This window comes from Cyprinodon variegatus, unplaced genomic scaffold (assembly GCF_000732505.1).
Source record: "Cyprinodon variegatus isolate N-32 unplaced genomic scaffold, C_variegatus-1.0 Scaffold115, whole genome shotgun sequence".
Lineage (NCBI taxonomy): Eukaryota > Metazoa > Chordata > Actinopteri > Cyprinodontiformes > Cyprinodontidae > Cyprinodon > Cyprinodon variegatus.
Window position 1 is genome coordinate 534841 of NW_015150568.1, and position 12243 is coordinate 547083.

Consider the following 12243-nt stretch of genomic DNA (forward strand, 5'->3'; position numbering starts at 1 on the left):
GTTTGTTCCTAAGTAAAATTTCCAGGCCTGGATGAAATGTCCCCAAAAATTAGTTAAACTCTGCTAAGCCAAATTTGAGTTTTGGGCAGGATTCCACCATGCATATTTTTGAATAACAACAACCATCACCCAAGCATGAAGAACACCATATTCACAGGATTGTTCTCTGGGGTTGCAGGAGAAGGTAATCCTGCCTTTTATTCAGGTGTGTAGGACTGAAGTCACTCAGAATCTTAAAGAAGACTGGCAATTGACATTTGCAGTTTGATGTCTGAGTTGAAAAATCTCAAAATGGTTAATTTTTCTTCACTCTGCATCTGGGTAACGAAAATTTATGAAATATTTAAAACTATTATACTAAATTACCTTTACCTCATCACTTCAGCAGTTTAAAAATGGTGCAAATATTTCCTTTTGGAGGTATTAATTGATGCATGATTGGTTTGAAACCTAAAGCACAAAGAGTTAAAATGGTGAGGATGTCCCATGGCATCTGCCGGTTTAGATCACCTTATTATACTATAATGACTTGTGAGCTGGAATTAGCTGTTGATCTTTGTTACCTAACATAAAAAGTTTTAGTTTTTTATCTGTTCCATTTGAGAATATTAGGACATATAATTGTTAGGTTTGAATCTTATGGTGGCTCCATCTCTAAGAAAGATCAGCCACTGTATTCTTATTAATGTGAATCATTCAACTTTAATATTAAAGCTGCTATAATAGCAGATACACATTTACATTTTATTTTTTATATTTTAGGTGTTTGGTGTTGAAGCTGGAGCCCTTGTTAATGATGCATATTGAAGATTCAGAGAATTTGCTTATAGAAGGACAGAGGTCCACACACCACCCAGAAAAATACCTACAGGCATCTGACCAGGTTTCAGCTACAATAAAAGCATAAAAAACAAACTGTATGAGTTACTATTAAAAAAAAAATACTACACCACCTTTTATGTATTATGAACCATAACGTGTTTACATATCCTTAATACCACAAGAGTCTAGTCTTTTTTATTCAGATTGTATGGTCTATCACATAAAATCATAATTCTGTTTGTTTTGGAACATAACAAAGAAATTCAAAGAAGTTAACAAGGTCTTCTAAATGGGTTCTTCTTTATTAAGGTTTGCTCTCTTCCAGTTAGCTTTCTGAATGGGTTCTAATCTATCAAAATGTTTCACCTCTTAGAGGAATTTCTTTAGACTGAGTAGTTACAGATAAACTCAGCCATGTAAGTTTGCATAGTGGATCAACAAGTTGATGGTGACAGTCAAAAATGGTTGCTCACATCCAAACAAGGGCCAAGAGCCTGATAACTGATTGTTAGCACTCTAATAACTGCTTATAGTTCCCAGAGGGCTGAGTCATACTCGCAATAATAGCTTCGTAAGAGGGAGACAGCGGGACCCTAAGGCCTTCACCACTTTTTAAAGATGGACTGTTTCTATTAACAAAAATAGCTTTCTTTACTCATCTCTCAAACTGTTGTTCATTTCTATTGGTGTCTGAACAAATTTAGATTTCTCTTATTTCATATATTAATTTATCCTATTTACTCACTATAAAATTTTTCACTGATGGTGTTTGTAGACCAGACATACAGTAGCTTCTTCCAAAAACAAGCCAGAATGTTTCTCAGGGTTTTTTCATAACATGTTACTGTTAACCAAAGTATCTGTAATTTGTTTTGACTCTGACTACCTTCCATTGTTGTAAGTAATGGGGAACTAACCCTGTCCAGGGCTGAAAGGGGCTAAATACTGTACCATAAGGGATGTATGATGAACTGTTCTCTTTTTGCAAAGATATGATTAAGTGCCGACTTAGTGAAATTTATCGATCTCTGTTTATTTAAGTAGGGTGAATAGTTGAATACTTTTTGCCCCACACACTATCTAGGATGTGAATATCCTTACCTCTCCCTGTCACAATTACCTGGTTGAGCCACAATGGAAAATGTACTACCGTTAAGACTGCGTTTATCTGTAACTCCTCAGACAAAAATGTTCCTTTTAAGAGTTGAAACATTTAATAAATTAGAACCCATTCAGAAAACTAACTCATCAACTACTACATCAAGATGAAATGAAAGAAAGGTTAATGGGTGAAAACACATACAGTATGCAACACTACATAAAATGGATTGGTATAACACTATAAGTTTGTCAAAAAGTGATAAAAGTAAAGATAATAAAATATATATAGCATGGGCTACATCTGAGCTTACCTCCTCTACGTCATTATCCAACGCTATTATAGTGAGGGGATTTGATAGGCTGACATTGGTAGAAACAGTGGTCCCTATTGGTGATGCCTCGCTGATGTATCCATGATAACCAGACTCCAAGAAATAGGGTGCCTGGTTGTTTTCATCCAGAACTTCGATTTGAAGATTGGCAAACGCTGGCAGGGGATGACCGTTGTCCTGCTCAGCCTAGCAGAGAAGGCAGAGAAAAATGTTTTGTCGCAAATACAAATGCAGCAGTACAAACCATTGTTGCAATTTTACAGCACAACTTTATTTAGAGGTAAGAAGTAACTGACCTAGGATACGGCTTATGCAATACAAGATGAGTTATAAATGAGGAATTACAGAAAAACTTCTCAGTCTTTAGCAAACAAATGAAGAATAGAATTCAACTATATTGTCATTCCACTGTCACAAGTACAGAGCAACGAAATTAATTCTCTGCATCAGACATGGGCAATGTGGAGTCAACAAGTCATCTCCATGTCATGTATTTGTTCTACCCAGCCACTGAAGCAGGTGAGTCCAATCTTCACCGTCAATTAACCTGTGCAGATTGGACTCACCTGGTTAATTGGCTGGGTAGAACCAATACATGACATGGAGATGACTTGTTGACTCCACATTGCCCATGTCTGCTCTGCATTTAACCCATCCCCTTGGGGAGCAGTGGGCTGCCATTGTGCGGCGCCCGGGGAGCAGCGTGTGGCTAAGGGTCTTGCTCAGGGAGCCAGAGTGGCAGTCTGTGGGCGTGGGGGATCGAACTCACAAACTCAGGATTCAAAGTCCTATGCCCTAAAGAACAGCACTAATTATAGATTCTTTCTACTTATGGATGATAAAACATTTACCTTGTTTTGTCATTATAAATAATATCTGACACAGTTACTGCCAATACATAAATCAGGAAATATTGTCTTTTGGGATTTTGTTGGTCCAATTTGTATTCCTAGAACCAGTCTAAAAAGGCAAAGCTCACCATCCAAAAAAAATCAGAACATCATTTATCTTTCTGTCTGAATTTACATTCTTGCATGAATCCTTACAAAGAGGCACTCAAAACTTAAATACCTATATATCTAAAATAAAATAAAAATAAAAATTAAAACTTGCAATGTTGCATCATATGTTTAGATTAAACCTTTCTTAAAACATTTTCACAATCTAACCTTAGAGGGGAAATGCCATGCTGTTAGTAGAAAATAGAAAATAATTGTGATTGTATACAGTGCATATAAATATTGCACACATGCTGGTTCAAATGATGGCTTTTGTGATGTAAAAGCCTTTTACACATTTAAATGGAACAATACTTTGTACAATACAACTGAGAAACAAATTTAAATATTTTAGGAGCAGCAAAAATAATGTGGATGTGTCTGTGTGCACAGTATTTTATAATTGAGAATGTGACTGCGTTCAGAATAAATCATCACATTTGTTATGTTAAATAAGAGTCAGAACAAGCATGTTGCCATTAAAAATACATTTTTTTGTAATTTAGCCTTTTTTGGGGGGCTTTTACCTGACATGTAATAGTCACGTTCGCATCAAAAGTCACAAAGTGTTCTGCAGAGAGCTCCAAAAGAATCTGCGGGATCTCCTTGCCAAAAAAACAAGCGAGTAGTGGGGTACAAAAAGAATTTCAAAGACTTATATCTAACGTACAGTAGGGCAAAGTGAATACAGCTATCATACAGTGCTGTAGCCTTCATCTGTCTGAACCTTGGAATAGGATGACAAGACTACATTTTTTGTTTAATGAAAAATTCTAGTCCAGCTAATAAAAAAAGAACAAAAAAGCAGCAAAAGCAAAAAAAAAAAAACAACAACAAACATTTGGACTCCCCTCTGAGAGCTCAACTATACATACACTGCATGATGGTTTAGAAGCATCATGTTTTGGCATTTTTCCTGACCTGGAACTAGGCCTTTAGTTGAGTAGGAGGGAATTATGAAATTTTTAAATACTACTCAGCAATGCAAAACATTGACACTTCTACTGGAATGCTGATGATAAAAAGGAATTCAATCTTCAAGGCAGCAATAGGCAAAAGAACACAGCGAAAAATAAATAAATATGATTAAAATTAACAAAGTGTTAGTTTATGGATGTATTAAAATGTTTCAGATTATAAAAAAAAAATCAATATTATACAGAGATACCCGGAAATAAGCCAAATTAAATATAAGCAGTTTTCATTCGATGTTTTAATTTATTTAATGTTAAGGGTGTGCTCTGAGAAGGTTGCAAGCACCCGGTTCAATCCAAGAGTCTGCACTCTGGTTCTCTGAGCAAGACCCTTAATCCTACACTGCTCCCAGGGCGCCACACAATGGCAGCCCATTGCTCCCCTAGGGGATGGGTTAAAATGCAGAAAGTGAATTTCCCCTTTTTGGGACAATAAAGGATTTACATTTTACATCCCTGAGGAAGGGGCTTTCATTATCTTGTCAACTGGGAGGATTATGAACCTGAGAAATGGTCTTGGATCCCTCGTTCTTAGTCCTCTTATATAGTTACAATACAACACAATTCAATATCCTTTCTAATGGCAACAATGCTCTCTGTCGGAAGAATTACTTTGCTGATTTTTTTACTGATGTAAGGAAAATTTATATGATAAATATGATCAGACCAATTCCAACAAACTATGTTTGATATCAAGCCTTCCCTTCTCACCTTCTATCAGTGGAACAGTTTTCATAATCCCTTTTACTAAAACAGCAACAAAAACAAGATGACTTAATAGCTAGGAACCTAAATGTTGAAAATTGCTCATTTCAGAAAATAACTTTTATGATCCAGATCTAGTCAATTAATTTCCATGTCTGCATGGATACAGTGGTTTACAGCAAAGGCGTAAGCACCATTTGCTGTTTAACGACATCATTCTACAATTTATGCCTACACAAGATAACCCTTCTGACATTATTCAGCAGGAGTAATTTCACTTCACCCTGGGCTTAATGCCCACAAGATAACTGTTATTTGTTTAGAACATTTAAACAAGCCCCCCCCCCCCCCCCCCCCACACACACACACACACACACACACACACACACACACCCGCCCACACACACACACACACTTGAAATAGCTGGCACCGCTGGACAACTTTTTAATGTTTACAATTCTATGCTACGGTCTTTTGGCTTTAGAAAGCTTTTTAAACATCAGGAACAAATAAGAATATATCGAATATACCTATTACGTATTAAAAATATATGCAGGGAGCAAAGACAAATATGTAGAATGGTGTAAATTTGAACTATATACTAATAAAGCTTTTATAAGTATAATTTGCCCTCCGAAATTATTTGTGGGAAAACAGTTAACCCACTGCTTCTCTGGGAGTCATGTTTATAGACTGATGTATGCTCAAATTATATGACAAACAATCCTAGCATTTAGGTGTGACCTAGGGCAAAAAATGTTTTGTTGCCTTAAGTCACACTTTGGAAAACAAAACGCAGTAAAATGCTTTCAATGGAAACCACAACATGAACATTAGGTCATTTTTCTTAATTTCAGGCTGGCAATGAGGGTGTTCTGTCTATGAAGTGTAATTATTGGATATACAGTGAATCTTTGCACTATTTGAGTATATATGTTCAATCAAATGTCTGTGTCCTTTAAGAAAAAAAAAAATATGGCAAACTGTCATTCGGCACAACACATAATCCAGCACAGGCTTTGAAAGCATCTAACATGCACACAGCCCAGCTCGTTGTTTTTTTGTTGCTGTTTTGTTCTTATCAGAAATGTCTGCTCTCATAAGTACAAACAGAGCAGAACTGATTCAGAAGTTAATACTTTTTTAACTTTTTTTTACTGGGCAGCCATAGCACTGTCCCTCTCTACTCAGCTTTTGCTGATCTGTGTTTCAAATTATATAGCTAGTATGAGACCATTATATGTATAAGGTTAAATACGTATTAGCTGCCACTACAACGATTACTATTATGATTTCTAAAATTATGTATGATATACATCTGGAAAAATTTCTGAGGTGCTGTTATATGTTCGTTATTGCAGCGCTATTGTGATTCTCCTGTCTTTCTTTACTTTTTGCTTATGCGAAATAAAACTATTGGTTTTAAATTCACATTCATATGCGTGTTATATAGTTTTGTGCATAAACACGAGCAACACATTCTCAAATAGCCTGTGCATAATTGATTTACCAACCGATTATCATGTCTAAATTGAGAGAAACTTTTGGAACCAAATTTAAAATCTTCTGCTTTGTGGACTGCTTCTTTGTGCATGACCCCTGGACAACTCACCCACTAACTTTAGCCCTGTCTAGAGCAGTCAAGATTTGGATCAGTCATTGATTGATCTCAATCATACATCAAGCATCTGGGATCAATCATCAGAGCCAGTGCAAGATCTCAGCTTCTGAGAAGGTTAGTGGCTTTCATTCATTGCACTTTCAAAACCACTGACCACTAACTGTCATGGCCACCAACTGTCATGATGTTGGCACTGATGGCTGGCCTCACTGATTCACCTGTCCAAATCTGCCCAGTTGCTCTTTACTGCTCATCTAATCCACCTGCTCCATCTCCTATTTATATGGCTCAGTCCCAGCCATCGGGGGGAGATTATTACTCTTGTTCTAGAGCTTGTTCTCAGGGGCCAGGGGAGAGAGAGTTTTTAGTGTTCCTTTGTTTTTCTGATTTGATGATCCTGACCTGCCTCTCATCCACTGAGCGTGTCTGTTCCCGTCTGAAAGTTCTGCCTGAACTGTCTGTGGACTCCTGGAACTCTGGACCAGCCTGTTCCTTTTCTGATTGGTATCCCTGACCAGGCTACTGACTACTGGACCTCCAAGCCTTCCTGTTCTGTTTCCCTGCCCGGGCACTGACTCCTGCATGTTCTCTGGGGATGCAGCATCTGGAACACTCTGGGCGGCGCCTGCCATATCTTTTTGGCAGCCCTTCGGTTGGATCCTACCTTGTTCTCTGATGATGGGCTGAAGTATTAAACCAGTTTAGTGACTCACATGGTTAATCATCCTCCGTCAGATAATAATGGTCGCAAACTTGTTTTTCCCCAACCAGAGTTTCCAGTGATGGGAGGTGCCCTTCCCTAGCCGCTGCTACCGCGGATCAATAGCCCACCTCTGTTTTTAATAAACGCTTTGAGTTATCCCACTGTCTCTCCCGCCTTGAATTACAGGGTCCTTCTGTTCTGAGTCATGACACTAACTTGGCCATGATTTATGTTGGCTGAAGCATTCAGTCTCCATATTCGGTCCAGTTAATACAATACTGTTGTAGCTATTTCAATGACTTATGTGGTGCTCTTCATAAACATCTTGCTTTTTTTAAAAGGTGTTTTACTCCTGTATCTATTTAAGTCAACTGTATTCCTACTTGGAGAGACTCATACATTGGAAAAACAGTGATAAGAAAGTTTTAGGGACATAAAACAATATATATTGTATCTCTTTGGCGTTTAGACCCCAGCAGAAGACATTGGTGCTTAATGTAGTACTGTAGATCTGCATGAGCAGGTACCGTAGATATAGGTTAAATATTTCTTTACTCCCACGAGGGTAGTCAAGTGAGGGTAGCCATAGACGGGTCAGTGGTTTGAAGTTATTGAAGTGGTGTAGGAGGATTGGAGTTCAGTTGGAAAGTAATAGCATCCTCGGCTTTAAAGGTTTAAATGTAGAGCCTTGAGTCTGTTCCGAAAGGGGATGGCTTATATGCAGAGGGTTCATTTCGTTGCTCTGTACTTGTGACAGTGTAATGACAATAAAAAGGCTGGAATGATGATTGGCTGAGGCGGGGGTGTGGAGCTGTGCCAGTAGGCTGGAGCAGGGTAAGAGTATTTAAGCTGAATTTATGCCTAAGCCTCATGTTCCCTTGTCTTTGTGTAGCACCCAATCACCACAACAAATTCATTTTACATGTAAAACACTACTTGGCAATAAAGCATATTCTGACTCCTGCCCACTAAGTGAAATTTGAAAAAATATTCTGGAATCTTTAATGATTACGCCCCTAGAAGTGTTCACAATAAATGTCCTATCCAAATACATCTTCCCTATTTTTCATGACAGATTCCCTTTTTTATCAAATATATTATCTAATTGGGAAATTGTACTTATATAAGCTTTTCAATCAAAAGCTTCAGTAATTTTTGGTATTACTAGGCATCAATATCTGTCTGGTAAAGTCAAGAATACTCTGTCTTGGAAAGGATAAAAAAAAATGCATTGTGTGAATTTTCAGGTTTTTCTTACCTTGATAACCAGATCAAACCTGCGGTAGAGCTCCCTGTCAATGGGTTTAAGCAGCATGAGTTCTGCTGTGGTTTTGTTTAAGCTGAAATATTCTGCATAGGACGTTGGTTTGCCTAAAGAAAAGAGCAAATAAAAATCAGCACATAGGAAAACATCACTGAGTGAGAAGGAGAGAGAGTTAAAGAAAATATATGAATGTTTGGTGTGTCATGGTAGACTGTGAAAAAAGGATTGGGAGGCATGACTAATACTCCTGGTTTTCTCATCTTAGCGTTCGAAGGGAACGGATGAGCCCTCACAGCTCACATTCATAAATGGTGCTTAAAATGCTGCATTGTTCTGTGGGGAAATCAAGTTCTCATAAGGAGAGAGGCAACTTGGCCACATGTGCATAATTATGTGCCTCCTGTGCATCTCCAAAAATATGATACTTCTTTTTTTAGCAAACATTGATGTGTTTTTTTTTTTTCTTTTTTTCTCAGATTTGTGGTGTTTTCCTTCTCTCTGACGAAACACATGTAGAACAAAATGTAAAGCTAAACATTTAACGTGAAGTCAGAGGTTTATAGACTTCTGGCAAAAGTAGTACACTATAGTGTATGAAATTATTCTAACTGCCTTGGTTTGAAAGTTATGTGTACAAGGTACATTATCTACTGTACAGATGATCAGGTTGAGTACACACAGATACAGAAATGCACATTTTATACAACTGTCATTTTTTCTTTTCATATTTATACATTTTAAACAACTTAAGAATATATAATTAAAAGACAAAGTTGAATGCAGATTTTTAAAGCAAAAAAACTGGATTAACTCTTAAAACATAAGGCTCCAAGTGTTAGTCTGCAAACAGAACAGAATTTATCTTGCATTATAATACATTGGAACTTAAACACAGCCTGGTAAGGGACCAGCCTTGCAAAATGTAAAAACAGACCATGATGAATAATCTAAAGGAAAAGTCCGGTCATATTAAGAATTCAAAATCCCTAAACTACTTTAAATATAAAATTATAACATACTGTTTGATAAATGATAAGGTTTTTTTTTATTAAAAGTAATTCTCATTTGAATGTGCTTTATTGGAGGCATCCATGTTCTTCAAAGAACACTACTGCCACCTACCAGTTTGTGACGTCACGGTGCGGTATTGGCTGTTGAGCAAGTCCCATTCCCAGTCTTGTTCGAAATATTGGCTAGATATGACATGTTTTTTCTCTGGCCAGAAGTTCAATGGCAAATTGTCCCTCTTCAAATTGACAATCCAACGACGAACCCGTGGTGGATAATAAATCGTAAAGGTAAAATAACTCTTTTTTTTCAATTTTGCCCGAGTATTGCAACGTCAAACTGCCCTGCACAAGGTCATTGTCATTTTAACTATAGTTCTTGTGAATTTTGCTGGTGAAGTCCTCTCGGAATCTAAAGAAAAATTGTTGTTGATTACAGATGTGTGTGTAATAGTTCCCATTGATTTTGCTTGTAAACCGCACCATGACGTCACTGCCGGAAGATGTCAGGAGTGAGGTGCTACTATATTTGGGCAAAAATGGCCGTTCCTAGACTCAGTGATCACGGCAAAAAGTATTATTTGTATTATTTTTACTGATTAATGCTAAATTTGTTAAATTACTGCAAACATATTAGTTTTAGGTATAGATAATGATCCATTGATCAGTCCTTACTGACTGGACTTTTCCTTAAAAAAAAAAAAAAAAATTGCCTTTTTCATTTTACCCATGAAACAAAACAGAAAAATCCCCAAATTCATTTGGCAGGAGATAAATGTAATACAATAACAGCGCTACAATGGTCTGCACAGTTGAAAAAAAAATATCTTTTTTAAACACCTTTACTTAAAGCATTCAGCATCCTTTGGCAGAAGGACATTTTCTTTGGAAATACTTGCTATAGTATAAATGTGTGCAAAACTATGTTGATATTCTGCTTATTTTGAAAATCAAAATGTTAATCTATAAACAGACATGCAGGGTTTCCCACAATGTATTATAAGCTTAGTAGGCTGTCAATCTTTACTTGTAAAGATGTACTAGGTTTACTAGTAAACACAAAATGGCTGTAGGCATCTAAACTTTTAGTAGCCTCCAGTGTTTTCCTGAACAGTAAGATTGCCGATTCAGTAAGTAGTTGTAAAAGTTGTAGTAGGTGAAGTCGGGGAAGTCAGATGGAATTCAATAATGCACTTTTTACAATTTCAGTTCATAGCTTGTAGCCAATTTGTTTAAAAGAAATAGTGTCAATAGAAATCCAAAAATGCTTGCATTCATGTGGCTGTTGGAGTTTGATGAGTGAAAAAATTGAGAAAAATTATCATACCAATGATGCTGACCTGGCTGCTCCAAAAAGGACTCAAATTTACAGTCATCCTTCAAACAATTATCTTAACATGCTGCATATTACTTGTTACTGCACAGGGCAGTTCATGATGTAAGCCAGAATTTATATCTAATATTAAATCTCTACATCGTTTTCTTTTTGAAGGCTGAATGGGGAATCCTTATTCATGTTTTTTCATTCAAGTGTTGCTTAGGTTGTGAAATACTGCATTTAAAATCATGTTTTTTTTAACATTAACAAAAAATCCAAATGTCGTTTTTGTTTCTCCTCCTCACTTTGAGTACTCCAAGAAGAGTTGGACAGGAGGTGTGACAAAGAGGAGCTGAATTCTGAATTTTTAAGAAAATAGATAGAAAATAGATAGAAACAGCTTAAACAAGGTAATGGTCAAACTGCAGTGTAGTTTAAGCACAGAAGTATATGCATTTCCAAAAAACATAAAGACGTGGTATTAATATGCATTTCCCCATTAACTTTGACAAAACCTAATTGTGATTTTTTTTTCAACATTCCTATTACCAAGCTGTTTTTGATTAATCAGTAATGACTCTGTTAAAGTACCACCTGTAGTATAGCTTTTTCATTAATTAATTTCTTACCGAGCTAATACAGGGAGTGGGGTGGGGGGTGGAGTGCAATGGAGAGAGGTCAATCTTTTTTTTGGACAAATATTTTTTGCCATGCTTACGTCTAATAATGTGCTCTACACAGTTTATGTTAAGTATGTCATTATTATGATTACTGCAATTGTGATTTATCACAAGCTTAATTTTTTTGTCCCTCCCAAGTACTTGTTTCCCTAAAAACAGAATGTGACACGTGTGGATGGAGCACTGACGAGGGTAAAATAATACAGTTTAAGAGGCATGAGCTTGTTGAACCCATGCCTAATACTGAGAAGACATTTATTTTACTGCTGCAAACTGTAATGCAACTCATTTTTATGGCATTTAGGTCTGCATCATTGTTTCATTTTCTCCTAAAGCACTGATCTCAGGTCATATAAGTAAAACAGGAGTAAAGAGGAGAGAGAGAAGAAGGACATTCAAAACTCTTCCTCTATCATTCATAATGGGCAATGTGAGATGTTTGGCAAATAAAATAGATTACCTCTTAGCACTAACAGGAACCCAGTCCAATTATTGGGACTAAGGTATTATGTATTTCACTGAGATGAGAAAGTAGGTTGATATCCTTCAATATTTCCTTTCCCAATTTTCTGATCGTATGAGCAGGCAGACGTTTCAAAGATGATCGACACAAGCAGGAATAAAAAAAGAGATTGCAATCCAACACATGCTACTGTGAAGTGTCAGCTCTGAAGCAGCTGCTCAACAGGAGGAAAGAAAACATACATTTTGTTTTAA

At 36.7% G+C, this 12243-nt stretch overlaps 1 protein-coding gene across 1 annotated transcript in view; it reads right to left on the minus strand.

Moving 5' to 3' along the window:
• Window positions 1-12243, minus strand: part of LOC107085073 (protocadherin-15-like) — a 298610-nt gene that overhangs the window by 149685 nt on the left and 136682 nt on the right. The window contains exons 11-12 of the mRNA XM_015375218.1: window positions 8516-8628; window positions 2235-2441 (exon numbers count right to left, since the gene is read on the minus strand). Coding sequence (XP_015230704.1) covers window positions 2235-2441; window positions 8516-8628 — 320 coding nt within the window. The remainder of the gene's footprint in view (window positions 1-2234; window positions 2442-8515; window positions 8629-12243) is intronic.